Source organism: Cyrtonyx montezumae, unplaced genomic scaffold (genome assembly GCF_038088225.1).
Source record: "Cyrtonyx montezumae isolate F1298 unplaced genomic scaffold, pur_monq_1.0 scaffold_8, whole genome shotgun sequence".
NCBI lineage: Eukaryota > Metazoa > Chordata > Aves > Galliformes > Odontophoridae > Cyrtonyx > Cyrtonyx montezumae.
In genome coordinates, this window is record NW_027072089.1 from 7,008,156 (window position 1) to 7,031,334 (window position 23,179).

Here is a 23,179-nt window from a genome sequence, read left to right on the forward strand (position 1 = left end):
GCTGCAGAATTCTCCAATGGGAGCTGTACTAGATGACCTTTAAAGGTCCCTTCCAAATTAAACATTTCTATAAATTCTCCCTCACATCCTCTGGAAACCTCTCTGACCCTTATTTAACATATATTATAGTATCACTATACTCAGAGGCCTTGTGGTACTTCCACATCTGTACTGTGAAAGGTTTAGCTGAAATCACTCATGATGACAAACCTTCAGAACAAACAGATAATTTTCCAAACATAAGAGATTGATGCTTACAGGAAGCACAGAACTTCCTATATTCAAAAACAGAATAGAATCATAGAACCATATGAGTTGGAAGGGGCTTTTACAGGTCGTCTAGTCCAACCCTCCTGCAATGAACAGGGACACCTATAGCTAGATCAGGTTGCTCAGAGCCCAATCCAGACAGACCTTGCACGTCTCCAGGGACAGGGCATCTACCACCTCTCTGGCAACCTGTCTCAGTGCTTCACCATTCATATCATAAAAAAGTCTTTTTTTGTTATATTCAGTCTAAATCTCTACTCTTTTAGTTTGAATCCATTTCCCCTTGTCCTATCAAAAGAGACCATAATCAACAGTCTTTATTATAGCTTCTCTGTCTACAGAAGAGGGTACTGAATCATTGATTCTCATTGCTTGCAGGTAGAAATGAGTACAAGGCCTGTCACATGGAGGGAAAAAAAGTTCCTGTGATTAGTACAAATAATATGGAGATGATGGTAACAAAGCAAGCGTGCAGGGCTTAGTATTCTTTTATGAGACTATGGCAGTATAAAGGGACCTTAAACAATGTATGAAGCATAGAGTTTTAATGAAAATCAGATTTTTCTTTTAAAAATATGGGATTTATTAGGGAAATTGATTTGATGATACTAATTTGAATAGATGTAGGAAAGACTGAAGAGACACAGCCCTCCTTTGCAGCAACTGTGTGTAGTGTGCAAAGATTGACAGAAAAAAGCTCGCAGGGATAAAGGAAGTATTTATGGTGTTATGAACTTATTTAGCTAGTGGCAACAGCCTTTAAATTAAGAAAGGGAAACAAGAATTGAAGATGATGTTATACAACCAGACAGCAAGAGGTGGTCTCATGTTCTGAACAAGTGCCAAGCTTCTGGAAGCCACTGAAAACAGAGCTGCAGGTATGCTAAGATATATTGGAAGAGAATGAGTTGTGCTATCATACTGACAGTGCAGAGGCAAAAGAGACATACAGCCAGGAGAACAAAACACAAAACCCTTGCTAGGACATACAAAGTGATTAACTGCACAGGGGGAGTTCAAATATGACCACAGAATAACAAGAGTGTCCATGTTGACACAAAGAAGGAGAGGGCAGTGGACATCTATGGCCTCTTCTGACAAACATTCAAACTCTCCTAGCACCTCACAACACCAGAAGCAAGACAGAAACATTGCCATGGTCTATGCTGCTTCCAATGGTTGAGTTTTCTGCATTTCCCTCCCCGTATTGCAAATCCTAGAAAGATTCCTGTTACATATGTATGCATATAAACTGATTCACACAAATAGATGAATACCTAAATAAACCACTTAACGCAAAGGGATCTGAAAGAAAGTAAAAAACAATACACAGCACAGAACAGATGCTGTCCTAAATCAATTCTTCAAGGAGATGAAATATTGAATTCCCTGGGAACACATTATCTTCCTAATTGTTTTCTTCCTAAAGCTGATGTAAAGCCTTTAGCTATATTACAGGCTTCTAATGTCAAACAATTGCCTCTTGAAATCTCCCTCATCGCATTTAATTAGGCATTTTGTCACTGTGTTTTATAATGTGCCAAAAAGGAACTCTAAAAGGAACCCTGAAGTTCTTTGCTACAGCGATTCTTGATGTTTAAAGGAGAAGCAAGCGGCAGAATGTGAAGCACACACTTCTGAGCAATTATTCTGATGGCTTAAAAAAGCAAAAATCTACTGAACAATAATAAAAAAAGAAAAAGAAAAAAGGTCTTAAGTCCTTGGCATAAAAACAGTCAATTCAATAGAAATGTAGCTGACAGCACAGGATGAGTTCAGATGTACAGAACCACTCAGAAAATTGTTGCATGGGGTCTGTGTCCGTGCACACCACGTAGACATAAAACCAAATACATGACAACTCATAAACTAGAGAAATGATGAAATGCTCTGTGCTCATATTAGAAGTGAGACCAGCACAAATAACCTTAACAAATTTATGGTGAAATCTTTCAGCCAGAGTGTGATGATCAGCTAAAAGTCTCCTTTTCCCAACCTCTGTTGAGCTTATGTGTCCTAAATCCACAGAACAAACCCAGACTATCTGAAGGAATTTACTATTTCCACATGTAGACCAGAGGCACTACTTGTGAAAACGTGTATACAGAAACATTTTCACACAGTGAAAGCCTAAATCCTGTAAGTACAGAGGAAATCAGTAAACAAATCTGGAAATTGTTAAGTTCTCTAGATGGTTGTCAAGACTGAAATAGTTTGGTGTAAGGGTTCTGTAAGCAGAAAAGGGACAACTGCAAATTGAGTGTAATTAATGTATTTATCTTAACACCCCTGTGACAAGATTTTTACATTACAAGAGACAGAACTAACTACGTGGTTTAGAGTCTACCAAAGAGACCTGTGGAATGAAGCATTCTCCTTCTTTACCATCTCTGGGCAAACTTCTCAGGGCAAAATGTTCCTGTACATCACCAACTTCCGAATAAAGAATTTCCTCTTGATATTTCATCTAAATCTCCCCTCTTTTACTTTAAAACCATTTCCCTTTGTCCTATGACAATACTCCCTGATAAAGAGTCTTTCTCTTCAGCTTTCCTGTGGAGACTCTTTAGGTACCAGAAGACTGCTAACATGTCTGGAGCCTTCTCTTCTATGGGCTGAACAACCCCAGGTCTTTCAGCCTGTATCAGCAGGAGAGGTGCCCACTCTGATCATCCTCACAGCTCTCCTCTGGACTTGCTCTAACAGGTCCATGACCTCCTCATGTTGCTTCCTCCAGACCTGGGAACAGTACTCCAGATAGGGCATCATGAGGACAGATTAGAAGAGGACAACTCCTCCTCAACCTGCTAACCAAATCTCTTGATACAACCTAAGACAGAATTGGCTTTCTGGGCTGCAAGCGTACATTGTCAGCTGATATTCAGTTTTCTGTTCTTGAATATGTCCATATTATTTATTTTTTTTAATACTACAATTAACTTTATCCAAATTCCATGCTCAAGCAACTAGGTAACAAACCGAATTCCATGTCTTTAATAAAAAATAAAACAATGTTTTCATGATAGGAGGGCAAAGCTTTGAAGTGCACAAGTATTCAGAGGTCAGTTCATCCCATTACAGGCAAAAAATAAACCTTTTTCCTCTGAGTGTAGAAATTACTTGAGGAACTTATCAATTGAATTTTAAGTACTTGGAAATAAAGTTAGGAGTAGTAACAACTTTTTCTGCACAAATACAGAAAGTGAGAGCTGCAAGGCAGAGGAGCATTTTCATCAAAAGCAAGAGGAAATCCTGTTCTTTCTGAATAAAACATTAAATCACAACAGGATGTAAAATGTGTGGGATGTGTGAAGGAAAGAAAAAAAAGGGCTGCTCTGGACAGAGACTAGAGGGGGAATTTGCTTTCAGGAGAGAATCCAGGACATGATGATCCTTATGGGACCCTTCCAACTCCGGGTATCCTGTAATTCTATGACATATTGAAGAGTTAAACTGTTCTGTGTTTACCAAACCAGTGAGTAGGAACCATGTAGCTGCATCAACAGAGAACTGGAACCTGGAGTCAGAAGCACAATTTTAATGTGTCCTTTTCTTCCTTAAATCCACTGAGATAATTAACAGTTGAGATTTAATAAATAAAAGAAAGACCCCAACTGTGTAAATTCTGTAGCTACAAAGTGCAGGGAGTGGGGAGAGTTGGCTCCAGTGTGCTGGCAGACACACAGTGCTATCAGCAACAACATCCACTTTCCAGGACACAGCCAAGAAATGAAGCCTATTCAAGGTTGAAGAAAGCTCACATAATGGGAATTTGCTGTCAGGAGGATGACTGCCAGGCCCTGAGGTCAAGCTGAGCCAGATGCAACCAGAGCTGTACAGACCAGACCTCCCACGTTTGTCCATCTCTATATGTTGCCAGGTCTCCAGGTCACTTTTCTCCTCTTTCCCTTAATCTGATAAGCCGAAAACCCTAGAATGTTAATTTCCATTTTGCAGCCTCAGAGGAGCATCCAAGACTCATTGTTTTCAGATTGGATTCAGATACATAGCAGAGAAAAGTAGATACCAAAATGCGCATATGGATTCAAACTGTACTGTAGTCAAGAGGAGTTTAGGGCTGATCCTTGAGGACCTGGGTCTCACATCCAGAGCCCAGAACCATTAACACTCCAAAACTGAAGGGAATATGTGTTGTCTACTTTTCAGTAGCTTTACAGCACATTATGCCTGAGTTTTAGGCTCTGTTACATTTCTCTCCTATGTTTCATCCTTAAATGTGATTTAGATCCATATCTGTTTCATGTTTGTTTGTTTGCTTTTCCCTTGGATGATTACCTTATTCATGTTAAATATTGATCTATCATGCTATCCAAGAGACTTTCATAGCATCAGATAGCTGCTAAAAGAAGCTGTTTGACTAAAGATGAATTAAAACTATAAGGAATCATAGAATCATTTGAGTAGGTAGGGACCTTTAAAGACCATCTAGTCCAACTCCCCTGCACTGAACAGGGACACCTGCATCTAGATTGGGCTGCTCAGTGCGCCGTCCGGCCTGACCTTGAATGTCTACAGGGACAGGGCATCCACCACCTCTCTGGGCAAGAAGGTACACTGCTTAAATTTTAATAATGATAAAAGAAAATTAGATAACCAGAAAAAAGATTCAGAGATAAATGATTTTCCTGAATTCAGGAGCTTTCCACAGGCAGAGGCGGAAAAGTCACAGAAATTGCACACTCATAACACTGTGATCATTCAGAATGATTACTATTATAATACCTCATATATGTTTACTCTAGAATGGTGAGAAGAAAATAAAATAATGGTTTTGTTCCAAAACAGTGCTTTGTTTGCATAGAACACAGTTCCTATCCACAGATGATCTGAGATTTTCTTTGCTTCTTTAAAGAAAACTTGGAATTGAGTCTTAAAACAGTACTGTTCTCTAACAGTCATCAAGTTTCCTCTGCATTCTTGCCATGCACAGGTTCTCTACGTCTTGTCCACAGATTTCCATATTTAAAGTCCTATGGACCTAGTATGGGAAGGATTCTCTTTCCTTTGGCTCCTAGCTCATAACTAGGAGTGTAATTCTTCCCCATGCTGAAAACAAGCCGAGAATATCTGGCCTAGAAGAACCGCACAAAGCTGGTTGCACCCTTATGTATACTTGCAGGACCACTGCACGACAAGTTCTGCAGCAGGCATTTACCCATTTCCTGCCATTATCTTTATCAAGAGGATGCTGGTTGAGGATGTAGGTATATGGACAGGAGGACCACATGTCTTCTTTTCAGTGCATTAGCTAGCCCCATGCTGTAGCAGTGGGAAGTAGTGCATCCTCCACACCTACAGGTTAACAACATGGAGTCCTTTCATACATGTTTTGAATTCTAAAATCTTAGAGTGCTAGGGTGGCTTAGATTGGAAGGAAGCTTAACATCAACTCAGTTCCAACCCCTGGCCTTGTGCAGGGTTGCCACGCACCAGATCAGGCTGCCCAGGTCCCCAGTTAACCTGACCTGGAATATCTTCGGGTATAGGGCATCCACAGCTTCTCTGGGCAGCCTGTGCCAGTGCCAACACCCTCTGAGTGAAGAATTTATTCCTAACAGCTAACCTAAATTTCTCCTTTCTTACTTTAAAGCCATTCCTCATTGTCCAATCACTTTCTGCCTGTGAAAAAGTCAGTCCCTCTCCTGCTTATCAACTCCCTTCAGGTACTGGAAGGTCACAATAACATCTCTCCAGAGCCTCCTCCAGGCTGAACAAGCCCAGCTACCTCATTGTCTTCATAGGAGAGGTGCTCCAGTCCCCTGGAGCCATCTTTGTGGCCCTCCTCTGGACATGTTCCAACAGCTCTGCATCCCTCCTGTACTGAGGGCCTCAGTACAGAACTGGGCTCAATACTCCAGATGGGGCCTCACAACGGCAGAATAGAGGGGGACAGTCACCTCCCTCTCCATGCTGGCCACCCCTCTTCTGATGCAGCCCCAGATATTGGTGGTTTTCCAGGCTGCAAGTGCACACTTCTGTCTCACATCCAGCTTTTTGACCTCCAGAACATCGAAATCCACTGCAGTCCCAAGAACCACCACAGAACAGGAGTCAGCAAAGCGATGGCTGAAAACAGCATCTTATCCCATGCACTATGAAACAGGAGGAGGGGGTGGTGAGGGGAACAGTTTGTTCCTGAAGAGCTGGCCCAGAAACAGCAAAAGGAGCAAACTCGGGCAGTGGGGAGGAGGGAGGTTCGGAAGTGGATGGAGCCAGCTCTCAAGTCAGCATGGGCTTTGCATGACAAACACTATTCCAGACACATTTGAAGCTCAGATTCTGTTTTAATATGCAACAGAAATCCCCCAAATGCATCTGTACCTTCCCTCCCATCTCCAACAAAGGAAAGCTGCCGCACTACAAATGGGGATGGAAAAAAGGAAACCAGAGGCCCATAGATTTGCCCTTGGCTTGTACAAAGCTTTAGGGACAAAATTGTTGCTTTCAAATTAAATACAATGTAAACTACAAGTGGAGAAAGTAGAACAACTCTTGGCATCAAATCATGAAGGACAACAACAACAAAAAAAGGAGTAAAGTTATTTGCATAGGAAAATTGTGTATTGTGCTGGAGAATTAATCCTGTTGCCCCTGAAGTCAGTGGAAGGAGAAATGAAACATTAGGCTTTGGTAATCCAGATGTGAGAGAAAGAACATGAGATAGCTGGTGAAAGCAGAGCACGACGATACACTCAGAGGTGTCAGCTCCGTGGATGCAAGCACTGCACTTACAAGGGTGAGCATAGCATGACACGTTCTGCTTCAAGGAGGGAATGATCAGGGTGAAAAGCAGCACCTTTCACAAGGAAGAAAGTATCAAATAACCCCATTTAATCTGGGGCCCAAGAGATGATGTGACTGTCCTGAAGGCAGACAGGATGTCTGTGGCAGATCTAAAAATAGCAGCTAGATTTCTTGTTCCTACACTGTAACCATACCATGATCCCTCCTCCTACACACAGATAATAAACCAAGTTGTTTAGTTCTTACTGGATGCAAAAAAGATATTGTTCCACTGAGCCAGTTTTCATATGCTGTCTGCTCAGAAGTCACTTTGTGTTTTATCTTTTTAGCAATCACGTGTACCCGTTGCCTGCAAAGGGCACAAATCTTTCACCTCTCCAGCACCTCCAGGCCCAACAATTCAGTAGTGATCAGCAGTTTACGATTTGCTGTGCTTGTACAAAGTGATGTAAGTGAACCTCACGTGTGACCCATACACTTGCTGAGATACCCACGGGGGCTCAGGTCTAGAACAATTAGGTGGAAAAATTCCCAAGAATTCCAGAGACCTCCAAACACTGTAAATGACATGAAACAAAAAGAAAAAAAACAACAGCTCAAGGTCATACCTTGAGTACTATGTTCAGTTCTGGGCCCCTCACTACAAGAAATACATCAAGGCCCTGGACTGTGTCCATAGAAGGACAGTGATGATGTGAAGGGTCTGGAGCATAAGTCTTACGGGGAGCAGCTGAGGGAACTGGGATTGTTCAGTCTGGAGGAGGATCAGGGGGAGACGTTATTGCTCTCTACTACTTCCAGAAAGGAGGTTATGGTGAGGTGGAGTTGGCCTCTTCTCCCAGTTAACAGTGATACTACGAGAGGTAACAGCCTCAAGTTGTGCCAGGGGAGGTTCAAGTTGGATATTAGGAAAAATTTCTTCTCCAAAAGAGTTGTGGGGCACTGGAATAGGCTGCCCAGGAAGGTGGTGGTGCCACCGTCCCTGGAGGTGTACACAGAAGTGTAAATGTGTCACTGAATGCCACGGTCTGGAGCAGTCACAGGCATGGGCTGATGGTTGGACTAGATGATCTTAAAGGCCTTTCCAACCTTAATGATTCTATAAAAAAAACTTTTTTCAGTCCCAAGAACTGCTGCAGCTCCACTGCAGCCCACTGACATGGGGGGTTCCAGTGAAGTGCCTTAGCATATGACAAATAGAAAGTTTTTTAAATTTTGCCAGGCCTGTCAGCACTCTCCCATCTCCCAAAAACAAACAAACACCACTACAAAAACACTCCAGGCAAGTACTACCATTTCCCCACCCCAAAAACCCATGAACTAGTAAAAACATTTCAGCTCTTAAACAGTTAAAACTGCTGCTTTCCCACAAGGGAGAGGACACCCTCTATGGGTTTGCCTCCAGGAGGAAAGAAGATTAATTTCTAATGATATGGGTAGTGACATTTTTGCTTCTCTCTGGAAAGCTGGCCTTGGTGTTGGCTGCACACAGCACCCAGCAAGCCAAGTGGGAACTCCCAGCTCCCCGACACGCGAGGGCAGTGTTGGTGCACAGATGTCAAGGCTCAGTGCTCCCCTGCTTCTCCCAAGCAATCTCCTCGGCAAGAGTTTCTTCTCCCCATCCTCACCTCGTGTCCCACATCGTGCATTTGGGAAGCATATGGGGAGGGAGATGTGGTGTTGAGCCCAAATATTTATATCTGCATAGCTCCTGGCAGTTCTTCTAAGCAAGCTTCCCCTCTGTGTTACTGGCTGAACAATAAAACCACCATCAGCACACTATAATCACACGGGGAATGGGACAGATATCAGTCTTCAATTATTCCTCTTTAAAATGGATCAGTCATAGAAGATGGAGTGGTTGTAAAGAAACCCTTACTGTGCTGCTGTAATATCCATTTATTCCTCTAATCAAATATTCCAGCCTCCTAGATGATACTCTGGGACACATTTTGATATAGCTGAGGGGAAAAAAAGTAAGTTAAAATATGACACACACCTCTCCTCAGCCTACAACAGCCTATGTGATACATATGGAATAATTGACACAAACCATAAAGACACAGATGAGTAGGGGGGAATATGCATGTGTATTTTTTTATATATACATATATGTAAATCACAACAAATTAAGCATATCATCTAAAAGAAGCAGAAGCTTCTTATCTGAGTGTGAAAGCAGGACTGTAGCACATTGTTCCACTGCAAGCTCGGGAGCCCACCCACAGCCAGGCAACTTTAACAAGTGAGGAATCCACCTGTCTGTGCAAACATGGTCACACTAACTCTTGGGGGAACTCCAGTGCACCACAAAAGCTAATTATGAGTTTTGGTGTAAAAACAAGTCTCTAAAAACAAGTCAAGCGACCCCCAGAAATCCACCAACTCACAGACATCAAATTGCAGTTTCTCTGACCCCTTTCTGACGCCCGCAGAGAGCAGCACATCACAAAAATATTTGGCAAAGCGCCTGTTTTTAGAGATGTACAATTGGCACTCAAAAAACAACAACAACAAAACAGTGAGAATTAGAATCATAGAATCATTAAGCTTGGAGAAGACCACAAGAATTAACTACTACTACTATCATTAATAGTGAATAGATCGTTAACAGCAAATAATCTTCATAGATGAACTTTGTCGATAGATATCAGGGATGCCAATATGTGTTTAACTATGGAAACTTCAATAGATGAAGTCAAATGTGAAAGAGGAAAGCTGGCTGAATTTGCACCCGTATTCTTATAACAAAGTTTTCCAGCCCACACACAGGTGCTGTGGGTATGACTTAGTTCTCTAAGACCGAGGTCCTGCAAGAAATATTGCCAGCAGTACTTATGAATAAATTACCTGCTGAGTGGACAAACTAGTTAATGGAATATGTATACTTTCCTAATTTATTTTCCATCTTTTTTTCTCCCTTAGAAATGTAACTGAAGAGTTTTATAGCATAATCCACTAGAAGATTCTCAGCGCTGGCTGCAGGTTTTGTGGTTTGGTCCTTCCTTGCTAAAGAGATAAAATAACCCAGCTGTTACTCTAAAACCAAGGACTTGGTTGCCTGCAGGCAGCCAAGTACATGTGCCAGCCATTCAAGAGAGTGCTTAATTTCCTCCAGATGGATTTGATGTCTCTGCCTTCTTATCAGTCCGAATACAGAAGTTTCCCTTTGTCACAGCAGATATAAACTGGTGAACATAAATGTGAAATATAGCCTACTTAGTTATCATACATATGAAGGAATGTTTTGGTGTGCTTCAAAACCCAGGAAGCAAGATCCACAGTTCCAGACAAACACAGAGCAACCTCCTGCACCACAAATAAAAGCAAGTGAAGGACACCATTCAGTAGGTATGGCAGTGACAATCTGTTTATAGCACAACCAGGAGATGCTTTAAGATACTTTTAATGCTTTAAGAACCTGGAATTTCAGGGCAAAGTTACTAGTCTGACTGCAGAGACCTGGTACAAAATAGTCCTGAAGGTCTTTTTCAAACTGGATGACTCTATCATTCCATGATTCTGTGAATATCTGCCCAGTGAAAGACAGCCAGTTCCATCATGAACAAAGACAAGTTCAGTGAAGTCACTGTTTTGGGTGTTCAGTATTGTCCCCAGAAGTATCATAGAATCATATATAATCACATAGAATCATGAATGGCTTAGGTTGGAAGGGACTTTAAAGATAATCAGGCTCCTATTCATGGGCAGGATTGCTACCCAACAGATCAGGCTGCCCACATCCCCATTTAACCTGGTCTTGAATGCCTCCAGGGATGGGGCATCCACAGCTTCTCTGGACAGCCGGTGCCAGGGCCTCACCACCCTCTGAGTAAATAATATCTTCCTAACATCTAACTTAAATTTCTCCTTTTTTAGGTTAAAGCCATTCCCCCTTGTATCACTATTCGATTGTGTAAAAAGTTGGTTCTCTCCACCTTGTATGTTCCCCTCAAGTACTGAAAGGCCGCGATGAGGTTTCCCTGGAGCCTTCTTCAGCATGAATAAGCCCAACCTCCTCAACCTGTGCTCATAGGAGAAGTGCTCCAGTGCTTTGACTATCTCTGTAGCCCTCCACTGGACCCACTCCAACAGCTCAACATCTTTCTAGTGCTGGGGGCCCCAGGCTTGGACTCAATAGTCCAGACAGAGCCTCACAAGGGCAGAATAAAGGGGGACAATCTGCTCTCTCGCCATGCTGGCCACCCATCTTCTGATTCAGCCCAGGATCCTTTTGGCCTTCTAGGCTGCAAGCAAAAGGCTTTTAAGCAAAATCATGCTTCTTTCTTTTCCTTGTGATCACTCTGTCACAGGCCAAGGATAAGTTTAGGTGAGGAAAATTCAACATGAGAAAGAAATAATTGCCCACTCCTACTGTCAGTTGTTACTCAAAATCTTCAATAAGAAAAACAAGATGGTACTCTGGAAAGCTGGTAGAGCACAGAAAGGAATCATAATTTTTAAACCACTAAAAAATTAAAGTTTAAGTTGCATTTGTAAATTGTAGAAAAGACAATTCTATAGTGTACATGCAGTTCAAAACATTGCTACTAGCTAACACATTAAAAAAAATAATTCCTTTGTCATGCACGTCTATTTTGGTCAAAGTTTCTAAGTCTTTGCAGGTAGCGTTGGTCTCGGTGGCAGTAGCAAGTTTTGTGTCAAGTGTTGCACAGAAGTTCTTTATTATTCTTGACTTCACTATGTTCTTTCCATTACATTCCTGAGAGTGCTGAGGAAGCTGGTGGAGGTGATTGCCAAGCTGTTTTCCACCATCTTTTGCTGTTCCTGGTGAACTGGAGAGGTCCCAGAAGATTAAAGGCTTGGCAATATGTCTTCCATCTACAGGAAAAGTTGTAAGGAGGAAGAATGGAAGAAGGAAGAATGGAGTTAAATCCAGCTGGCAACCAATCATGAGTGGTGTTCCCCAGGGGTCAGTACTGGGGCCTGTCCTTTCAATATCATTATTGATGACCTAGACAGGTAGTTTGCAGATGACATCAAGTGGCAAGACATGTTGACCTGCCTGAAGGCAGCAAGGCTCTACAGAGGGATCTGGCTGGATATCTGGGCTGAGGCCAATGAGATGAAACAACAACTCCAAGCAACATTACATGCTTGGAGCAGAGTGTCTGGAAGACTGTAGAAGAAGTTGGTCAACACTTAGCTGAAAATGAGCCAGCAATCTGCACAGGTGGCCTAGAAGGCCAATGGCATCCTGGCTTGTATCATAAATAATGTTGCCAGCAGGAGCAAAGAAGTGATCTTTCCTCTGTACTCAGAACTGGTGAGGCCAAACTTCAAGTACTGTGTTCATTTTTGGGCCACACACTGCAAGAAAGATATTGAGGCCCTGGAGCATGTTCAGAGACCAGCAATGAAGCTTGTGAGGGGTCTGGAGTGCAAGCCTTATGAAGAGTGGCTGAGGGAGCTGGGACTAGTCTGGAGGAGGCTCAGGGGAGACCTTATCGCTCTCCACATCTAACTTAAGGGAGGTTGTGGTGACGTGGTGGTTGTCCCCTTCTCCCGTGTAACTAGTGATAGGACGAGAGGGAATGGCCTCAGATTGGACATTAGGAAATACTACTTCTCTGAAAGTGTCCAGGCACTGGAATGAGCTGCTCAGGGAAGTGGCTGAGTCACTGTCCCTGGAGGTATTCAGGAAACGTTTAGATGTTGTACTGAGTTATATGGTTTGGTGGAAATATTGGTAGTAGGTGGACAGTTGGACTGGATGATCTTGGAGGTCTTTTCCAACCTTGGTAATTCTATGATTCCATGATATGGGTGCTAGGTGTAGTAGTTCCATGTTTCTGTATTTAATGCTACTGGCTCAGTCAAGTTAGTGTTGCATGTTGGAGACAGAACAATCAAACTGATGTTTCATATTCCCTTGGAAGAATTGCACCGGACAGGTATTTGGTGTGCCAAGAAGGGAAATAAGCAATGTATAGTTTATCAGTGATGACAAACTGAAAAGGAATTTAATTCAGCTCTAAGAGGAAGTACAAAATCAACATAACCAGTACTGGTATGGAGAGTTCTGTTCTTCCAAACATCAAAGAAATGCTGGACAAAGATATCTTGCTATGCTCCTCTATCACCAAGCATGAGACACCTTTTCTTCCAAATCAGCAAGAGGCACCGTCTTAGGAGAAGATCTGGGATTGCTCCATTACAGCAAGGTTCTAGCTGCACACATGGCCAGCAACATCAGAATCCAGGTATGCTTAGCTGATTCACAACCCGCATGCATGCATGAACCCACAATTATTTCTGCAAGTACTTCTCAGGTTTCCCTTTGGGCTCAACACAAGCCATCCTGGAGTTCATGAAACTTGGCCTTCCAACTTGGTCATCTCTCATTTGCTTTCTAGGTTAAGTAGAATGACAGACCCAGAATAATAAAACAGAACAACATGGGAGCTATTGAGAAAAGAGAAGTGGAACACAGAGATGACCGCACAGTCCTGGAATGCCTCAGCAACCCAAGTATTAGAATTTCATTATTCAAGCTGTGCTGCAAAGCTTAGCTTAAATGTTATCTTCTTCCACAGCTGTTTCAGCCTAAAGGCTCTCTCTTCCTTCCCCATCCACAAGGATTACTCATACAGCAGAGCCAGCTGTTGGCACCCAGAGAGGTAAAAATGCTTTTTCTTCCTACTACTTTCCCATACCTAGCCTAGAGCAAGGATTACAAATCAAAGCCCAGTCTATTAGAAGTCACAAGGGATTAAGAGAACTCTGAAAGATTCACCCAGGATGCCAGAACAAGCAACAGTCAAGAGAGAAAAACATAAGTTTTCAGTATGGATGCACTGAAAAACGGACCAGCAGAGGTATCACCTAGAGCTGGGAGACCACCAGTTTGCAGGAGAATCAGTGATCCATACCCACAGTTAGCAATCTCAGAGCAGCAGAGGAGAACATTTCCACATATCTGGTAAAGCAGCAGTCAGAGACCCTTGACCCAGGAACACATCTGTAAAAACAAAACCCTTGATTTCCCTGCCAGGATTGAGCAGTGAAAAGCTGAAGGTAGCCTATATCAGGATGCAGCAACTTCTGGGCAGGATAAAGCTAAGAAGATGTACTGATGGGAAAAATTGTGTGCAGTAAGCCCAAGGCAGAGAGCTGGATTTGATTTATTGGTAATAAAGGAAAATAAATGGGTAGGCTTTGTTAGAGACCATCACTGTTACAGCTATCAGTCAAAATTTCTACTTAACAGAAACATAAAATGTTGTGTTTAACATAAGCATCTTAAGATTGGCAATGGTTGTGCTGTATTATAAGAATGCAAAGGGGAAGTCAGGAGGACATCTTAATCCAAGGCGCCTACCTACTTCTCCCAGGGACAAACTCAAATTTGAAAAGAAAAAGGAAACCTTCCCCTGATATCTGGTCTCCAGCTTGAAACACTGGCAGGTTAAATAGTCAACAGTATCTTGAGTTGAAGCTGTGGGCATTCAGCTTCTTCCAAGCCACATCTGCCAATGTCCTCATGCACAGCACTACTTCTTTGTTTTTTTTTTTTCTAAAGCTTCATTTCATTTCCACTCAAACACGAGAGCCAAGGCTGTTCAGACAGGAATGCTTAAGACCCCGCTGGGACAATGAAGCTATCCAAAAAAGTGCAGTTCTCAGAAAGATGAGCATTGATACGATACTAAAGCTCCCCAGTGTGGGAGCCCAGGGCTTCTGAATCACAGAATCATAGAATAAAGCAAGTTGGAAGGGACCCATAAGGATAATTGAGTCCAACTCCTGAATAAAGAAGTCAAAAGTCGCATACAGATGTGAAGGAATTCTGAAATTTTTGACCTTTTCCCAGCACCTTGGGCGGACAGAAGAACATAAACACACACAACTCTTTCAAAGAACAGACACCCAACATAACCACTGGAATCTCATACTTCTGCTAAAGCCCCCAGCTATTATCATTAACTAATGCCTTTCTCCAGAGAATCCCTGCTAGAGGAATACTCACATGACAGGCAGAACTGTTGCAACATGAATCAGTCCCATATTTGGGTCTGGACCTCAAAGACATCTGAAGCACCACTCAATGCTGCCTTCAGTGTGCTGCCTTATTTTGGTTTTGTTAAGCGTGGGGATTTGCAAGGGGCACTGCTGAATAAAACAAATTTAGGAGAGCCTATGTGTGGTGCAGCCATATGCACAGGGATGACAACTACCAGTGTTGAGCTATAAGATATTCTCAGACAGTTCTTTTGCTGCTCTAATCAGAGTAACTTCAATTGACATCTGTAATATATGGCAATGGACGATGAAACTATGCTTCCTCAGATTCTTTTTGATAAGCATATGCAACAGGGAATGGTGGGAAGCTTAGAGGGACAAGTAATATGAACTCACACCTATGCTGCTTGAGATTATCCATGTGACATTATCCATGTGGCAAGCCTGCATCCTTCCATTACAGAGAACACAGCAGAAAAACCTCAGATTACTTCTCTCAGAGAGCCACAAGATTTTGTAGGCAAGGATAAAGGTGTTTGCAGCTTTTAGTTCTAAACTATATGTGAGCTGTTAGCAAAACAGATAAATTAATGAATAAATCTCTAGATTTTTTTTTTTTTTTGTTCAAACTTGGTCAGAATGTGGTTTCTTCTGGAAGAGTGCAGAGAAATGTAATCATTTTTTCCTGCCACCATATCCAAATATTTTGCAAGTGAATTTCTAGGCCTCACATCTGTGCCAATAAATCTTATAAAAAGGAGAAGGAAAAACCACACATTACAGCTCTCAAACCACCTTCCACACAGCCTTAGGCAGCTCTGACTTCAGGTCGTAATCAGTGACTAAATAATGAAATTGCTGCTCACAAAAGAGGCTGTAAAACCATAGCTGAACATCTCTCTCCTCTTTTCCACCCACTAAGCCAAAAATCTGGTGTTTATGTGTCATGTCTGCCATCACATCAAATAAAAGTGTCAAAACCTGCCTACTAGTTAATATCATGAAGAGCAGTACCACTCTGCCATCTGACCTGCAGTTACCAGCACCACTGAAAGACAATTTTCAGTGGTGACAGACTCTTTAGCAGGGTCCATTGTGAAGGGACAAGTGAAAATGGTTTCAAAGTAAAAAGTGGAGATCTAGTTCTTTTTAGATTAAGGGTGATGAGGTACTGGAACAGGCTGCCCAGAGAAGTGGAGGATGCTCCATCCCTGGAGACATTTAAGGTCAGGCTGGAAGGGGCTCTGAGCAACCTGATCTAGCTGTAAGAGTGAGTAGGACTAGATGACACTGAGGGTTCCTTTCAACTCAAATGTTTCTATGATCAAAGGAGAATTTTGTGGAACTGCGTTCACCCCTTATTTGCACACCACCCATTCCCCCCTTTCACAGTGGGATTTTAGAAACACACAGTGCTGTCGTTCTTCCTATATTATTTCTCAGTTTTCTAAAAAGCACAGAATTGTCTTCCTAACCATCAACCTGGTTTGGGATTTTTTTGTCCCATCTGAATAAGGGATCTCCTATCTGCTGAATCATGAGGACAAGAAGCAGAAGATCCCAGCTCTGATCCCTCAGTACACAGCAATGAAAAGGGTCATCACACCCAGACTTAAAGCTCTTGCTACAGAAATGACTCAGGCACTGAGGAATCTCACTAAAGCTGATGGGATGTAGGCTCCCATGATCTCTGCCCTTATATCTATGGAAAATTATTTTAAGACATTTGAAAAGATATGCCTGAAGTTCTTATTACACTCTGCTATTTGACTCTTTCCAAACTCTTTACCCATACAGTTAGTTCCCAGTACCAAACCTCATCAATAAAGCATTTTAAGAACTCAGTAACTGCCTGTGTCTGAATTCAGCACTGAGGTGAGGGTGTCTCCCCCAGGACCTGAGAGCTGCCTTCTGAACAGTTCTTTATGACATACCTATCTTTCTCATATTAACTCCTCTCTCCTCTTCTCCTTGGAAGAACCCAGCATACACATATTCTGCATATATTCTGGTTGTCACCTTTGCTCTTCTCTTTCCCAGTGTAGCATCTTTTTTTTTCCTCTGTCTTTTTTTTCTCTGCAGGGGAGTCACAGGTCCTGAGGGAGACCATGGATCTTTGCATATACTCAGTGGCCTGCCTGGAGCTGGCACTCTATGGGGATTTGCACTGTACTGGAAAGATCTTTATTACTGTTGAGGTGATGGCAGCAAACACAGAATGCAACACACATGGAGGTGGGGCTCTGATAGGGCTTTATCAGTGTTCATTTACGTGTGGTCATAGCAGATGACCATGAGATCTTTTCTCTGTGGTGACCAATGGTAGAACCCAAGGGAATGGCATAAAGCTGCAAGAGGGATCAGGTTGGATATAAAAAAAAGGCTCCTCACCAGAAGGTGGTGGGTATGAAACAGGCTTCCCAGGGAAGTGGTCCCAGCTCCAAACTGCTGGAGTTCAAGGAGTGTTTGTACAATGCTCTCAGACATAGTGTCTGATTTTTGGGTGGTCCTATGGTGAGCCAGGAGTTGGACTTGATGATTCTCATGGGACCCTTCTGACTTGGGATACTCCACGATTCTACCAGACATCTCTTTGATCATATCTCTTATGAGCAAGGTGACCACAATAGATAAATATTTATAACATCTTATATCATTTGCAATATTTTTACTTTTAGGCATCTTTCTCTTAAGCAGACCTGATCATGCCTGGTCTTCCCTCAAAAGTCTTTTAAGTACTACAGGTACTGATTCTCCCTCCCAGTTGCTCTCCCTTAAGTGCCTCATCTCTCTGTACTGCCACACTTCTCCCCCTCACCTCCCATTCCTTCATCCATTTTTATATAACCACAAATCTGCCCTTCAGCAGCTTACTACGCCCATCCCACAGCAGTACAGGTGTGCAGAAGGCCCACAGAAAGCCAGCTCATCACTGGAGCTTTCTTAATAAAGATGGCACAAGCTCCTAGGGTTCAGCTCCACATCTTGATTCAGGAGTTGACAATGCCCTGGGATACTTCAAAGAGATGGAGCTCCACCAGCACAGACAGTTCCATAGCCTGGACTGGAAACAGTCCAAAATCACAACTCTTTTAGGTTATTATTATATATATATATATTCTCTTTTTAGATACTCTTTAGACCAAACACACTGCCAGCACTATTCAGTTTTCACCCACTCATTCATCCCCACAGCAGGCACGTGTCTGCATGCACTCACACATACTTTCATAGTTACAGCTGCTTGTCTGTTGTTGACAAACAGCTTTGATATCAGGGAGCCTGGGATAGCTGCTAAGAGGTTTCCAATGCACTCACACACATCTCCTGTAACAACCCTGCTGGAGGAGTTGGGGCAGGGGTTGGGGTCCCCTATTTCTATTCATGTGACTTTTTGCTTACTCGACAAAAATCAGTGTTGATTATTGCCTCATAGAGACAGAAAAAATGCACTTTGTTTGTTTTGATTTCTTCTTCTAGAAGAGGCACCATCTCAGCCCATCTCCGCATTCAGGCAGCACTTATCTCTCTGCCATCTGCTCGCACACAGGTGCGTTTCACCGCACCACACACGTGCTACTTGCTCGCTCTAAAGCCCCGCTTCATCTCTCTGCACACCCCTCAACCGCTGATGCCAGCAGCCCTGCAAAGCCAAATCCCCCCCCATCCCAGTTCAAAGCAGTTGATTTCACCTCGCTGTGAGCAGAAGCGGTGCTCAGACACTGCCTTACACGTGGCTGGCTTAGGGAATGCCACAGCCTCAAGCGTGTCGCTGGCACCCACTCTCTGCACCCCTCTTTCGGGTTGCCCACCGCTCCCTCAGAGCCTCCGGGGATGGGATGAGGGTGGGCTGTGGGACCGCTCCCCACATGCATCTCCTCCCTGCCTTGATTGTCACCTTCTTAAACACGACTGCTCTCACCCCGGCAGGGAGAAACAAAACTGTCCGGAGGAAGCGCCGGCAGCGGGACCGCACCTGCGGGGAGCGCCGGCGGTGTCCGCTCCCGACCCCGATCCCTGCACGGTACAACACGGCTCCAGCCCCGCTCCCGGCCCCACCGGGCAGCCGCCTCTCCGCTCCAACCTGCTCCCCTAGCAGTTTCACTCTGTCTGCTCCGGACAGCACTGGGTAATTTTATTTTTACCTCCTTGAATTGCTCTGCAATAAAAAGAAAAGAAACAAGCAAGCAAAAAGAGAAACCCACAGTTTTGTGGGCAGACTCACCTGGATGCTGGACAGAGGGGAACTCAACTCAGAGACACTTCTGCACTTCTTCCCCTTTCCTTTACCCGTTCCTTTCCCCCGCAACTCACCTTTCCCTGCCCACTTCCACTCTCCACTTACCAGTTCCCACTTTCCTGCGCGCAACGCACTATCTCCCACCGCCCTACCACGCACTAAGCACAAGAGCATTTGCAGAGGATACGTCTCCTGCAGTTTCCAAACTCACCTGCAAAATGCTGCTTGTTGCTAGAATCCAGGGCAAAAGCCACCTCATCCCTGGAAGCCGGGATTAAATACATTGATTGAACCCAGATTTAGAGCCGTTTTGAACAAAAACACCACTTTCGGGAACGCAGAGCAATCCTTAACTGGTAACCTAGCCTAAGCACTCTGCCTTTTTCTCTTGGCTCTTTGGGGATTTTATTAAAGACAGATCTGACGTCAGGGTGAAGGACAAGCCCTGCATTTTTCCTCTGGAGAAACTTTTCCTGCCTTCACTTCTTCATTTTTGTGTGCGGTGTTGTCCCACCTCCTGCATTTCAGTGCATCGCCGTTAGCCAAAGGGCTCTTAAAGGGAAAGCTGCAGCGCAGTGGTCCAACGCTGCGATTTAACTCTGCACCAAAAGGCTCAGAGCCTGTCCGTAACACTGCTCGTGGCATTCAGCTGGGACTGCAGGAAACATTTAGTCTGACATTGCTGGTTAAGAATAACAGGCTTTTATGCATTCAGATATCCCCAGATGTTTGATGTCTGCAGGCTAGTTAAGAGTGGCTCCCCTTGCAGTGCAAAAGGGGTCAGCCCTGTGAGTGCACCCCATGGGTGCATAGAGAAACCTGAATCAGAAAGGAAAGGAAGGTCACGCTGCCATGCTTTATTTGCCCCCTGTGATTTTTGCAGTATGCATTGGAGCACGTGTCATCTCCTGGGCCATCATATTTCTAACCTGGGCCACCAGTGGGCATAAGGAATATTGCCCAGGTAGACTGGAGTGCAGACTCCATTGTGAGCACAGCTAAACTCTCTGATCACTGTTAATGCACAACTTGCTCTGGCTAGAAGGATTTTCATCTCTGAATTTTTCTCTTCTTACCTAGGCATAGGCATGCTGTTTTCCCTCAGCCTTCTGAAGTTGCATTTGAAAGAATTTAAACTCTTTCTTTCTTCAACTAAAGCAGAACAGTGTGAGGAGAAAAATTACATTAAACACATTTACACACTTTAAACCCAAAAGAGAGACAAGATCTAGAGTAAAAGAGATATCAAGGTAAATTGAAATGTAGGCAAACCCTCCTGCTTGGTGTGGCAGGATGGGCAGCAATGGATGGGTGAACCTTCTAATGACCAAACTAGAAATGAAACTGCCCTAACTTCTGTTCCCCCATGGCTCCCCCATGCCAGGGGTTCCAGTCAGGGCTGCTATCACTCAAAGAGCAAAATAACACTATTTCATAGAGCAAATTCTCGGTTACAAAGCACTATTTTTCAAAATAGTCACCACCATTAGCTATGTTTTTTTACCAGTAATGAACAAAGGCTTGCCTGCCAGCAGCAGTGACAGCTGTGCATGGCCATCTAGAATGAAATGTAGCACCCAGCACCTCACCGTGCTCACATCCACTATTTGGTCTCCATAAACATTCAGCAAGTGTCAGTGAATGTCAATGGTTGCCATTTTTCCCACATGGAGAAATTCAGTGACACATCTTTGTTTCATACACACTCTTCCATGTTAGATGCCATTTTGTCAGACTGCCAGATCCTGCTGCCATCTGCCACACACAAGCACAATGTTATGGAATATTGGTGGGAAGGTTCATAGGTTCATAGGTTCATTAGGTTGGAAAGGACCTACAAGATCATCTAGTCCAACCATCCTCCTATCACCATCCCTACCCACTGAACTACTAAATCAAATCCCTTAGCACCTCATCTAAATGCTTCTTGAACAGCTTCTTCTCATCCACTACTGCTGTAACACCAACATCCTTCTTCAATGCCATGGGCCAAAATAATAAAATAGGTGGCATTACCTTTGGAGCAGCCCTTTTATTTATCTCTCCACTGCACCTTCACTGCCACCTACATAAACCCACCTTTGTATGCCAGCAGTACTCAGCCATGTGCATTCTCCTCTGCTGAGGAATCTAGAAGGTATTTTGCTATCTTCATCCGCCTTATGGGTGAGTTTCATCTGCATGTCTTGCCTATTTCATTCCCCTCAGTGAATTCCTTAGCTAATGCAGTGGTTAAGTATGTCAGCAAGGATGGAGTCTTATGAGATAAGGACATCTGTCTGCTTCCAGGTCCACAGCTCATCTCGTGTTGATCATGGAAGTCTGTCATGTGGTGACCATAAGCCAGCACTCTGTTTTAGCTTGGGTGAGACAGGGATTAAAGAGCAATTCTGTTGCTCCAGAGTGGGGTGCTGAGACATCCAGCTATGTCAGCAGCCTTTCTAGTACTGATTTCTGTGTGCAAATGGCAAATCTTAGAATTCAGCTCTTTCCAATTTTGACAATGCTAAAAGAGATTTCTGTAGTTGTTTCTCACTCTTCTTTAGTCTTGGAGAGTTTTGCACTGACTCCAAGAAATTCTGGAGACACTTCTCTGGTCAAGTTCAAAAATTAAAAGTGAATTTAAGAATTTCAAATGACAGAAAATCTGCTTGGTGTTTTGGGAACTTCAGCTACATTTACTGTTACATTTACTGCTTAGAAGTCTGTCCTGTATTTTCAGTCTGAGTTTGTTAGTTTCATCTTTCTGCCAATGTCTTGTTGCCTGATGAGAATTCAGTACCTTCTTCCAGAGGATGATCTTTCAACTGTTTCAAGAGTAAATCACAGCTTATTCTCCAATAAAATGAGAAAGCCTCATTGCTTTTCAGATGCAGTGTTGTCTAATGGATTTCTGGATCTTGAAGCACTATTATAATTCTAATGGCTTTTATCTCTTTACCTTTCATCTACATGGATATTGTATCTGTGAATGCAACTACCCATCACTCTGCAGTCATGCAGTGAACTGGGAACAGGAAGCATGACCCAACACAAAACAGCTCTGTTGTTGTAAACCCAACACTTTAATGTCACTCCTTCCTTAATATGTTCTTCTTGGACACAAATGTATTTCTCAATTTTACTACACTTTAGTTTATTAGACTAAATAAAATGGGGAAATGATTATTTTATGCTGTTTGATGTGCATGCCACTTTTACTGAGGGCTGCAGATAGTCAGACTACATAGAGCAGAAGGGGAGTTCACCAAGGATAACAGTTTATTCTAAATGTGTGGCACAAATTCCTTGCCTGCAGTGGATTTGCCCTATAATAAGTGAGATCAGAGTCTGCCTGCAAGTCCAAGGGAAGAAAAGAGCACCTTGGAATATCCTAACTCACAAAAGGTAAAGGGTGAGTCATGAATCTAGCTTCTAAACAAGTCAAATAGGTAGCTGGATTAGTCTTCTTCTAGGATACCCTTAGGTATCTCTCTCACACAGATCCAGATTTATCTGCTGGATGGATCCCACTGGCCAAGGCTGGGAAAATCACCTACTTGAAGATGCATAATATGGAATGAGGAACAAGATAGAGTCAAACTGCACCCTCTGTTATTCCAGATGTTATTACTTAGGCTATAGGAGGAAGAGTTACATCCTATTAGAGATAAAGCCTGTCCCTTTGAAATATCAAAGGAGCCGGAGAAACATCAGGTTTAGCTGACTCCTGATAGCATCTGAGCAAGAAGCCAGCCCCAGTTTGTCAAGAGAAGATGGACACATATCACTTTACAGACAAGAGCTCTTTTGCCCCACTCAATCTTTGCATCCCTGGTACCATTATGCAGAAGGTATCAGCTGGTACTTTGTGTCTGGATATGAAATAATGTGGTAAATCCACTACTGGATTCCGTCAGTCCTTTAAGAAATGCCTGGTGA

General features: G+C 43.2%; 1 protein-coding gene across 1 annotated transcript in view; it reads right to left on the reverse strand.

Annotated features, from left to right (window-relative positions):
- The window catches only part of CCN4 (cellular communication network factor 4), a 37,250-nt gene extending 17,509 nt beyond the window's left edge, over positions 1 to 19,741 (reverse strand). Inside the window, exon 1 of the mRNA XM_065752569.1 lies at positions 19,470 to 19,741. Within this exon, the coding sequence (XP_065608641.1) occupies positions 19,470 to 19,517 (48 nt within the window). The 5' untranslated portion in view covers positions 19,518 to 19,741. The remainder of the gene's footprint in view (positions 1 to 19,469) is intronic.
- Positions 19,742 to 23,179: the final 3,438 nt, after the last annotated feature.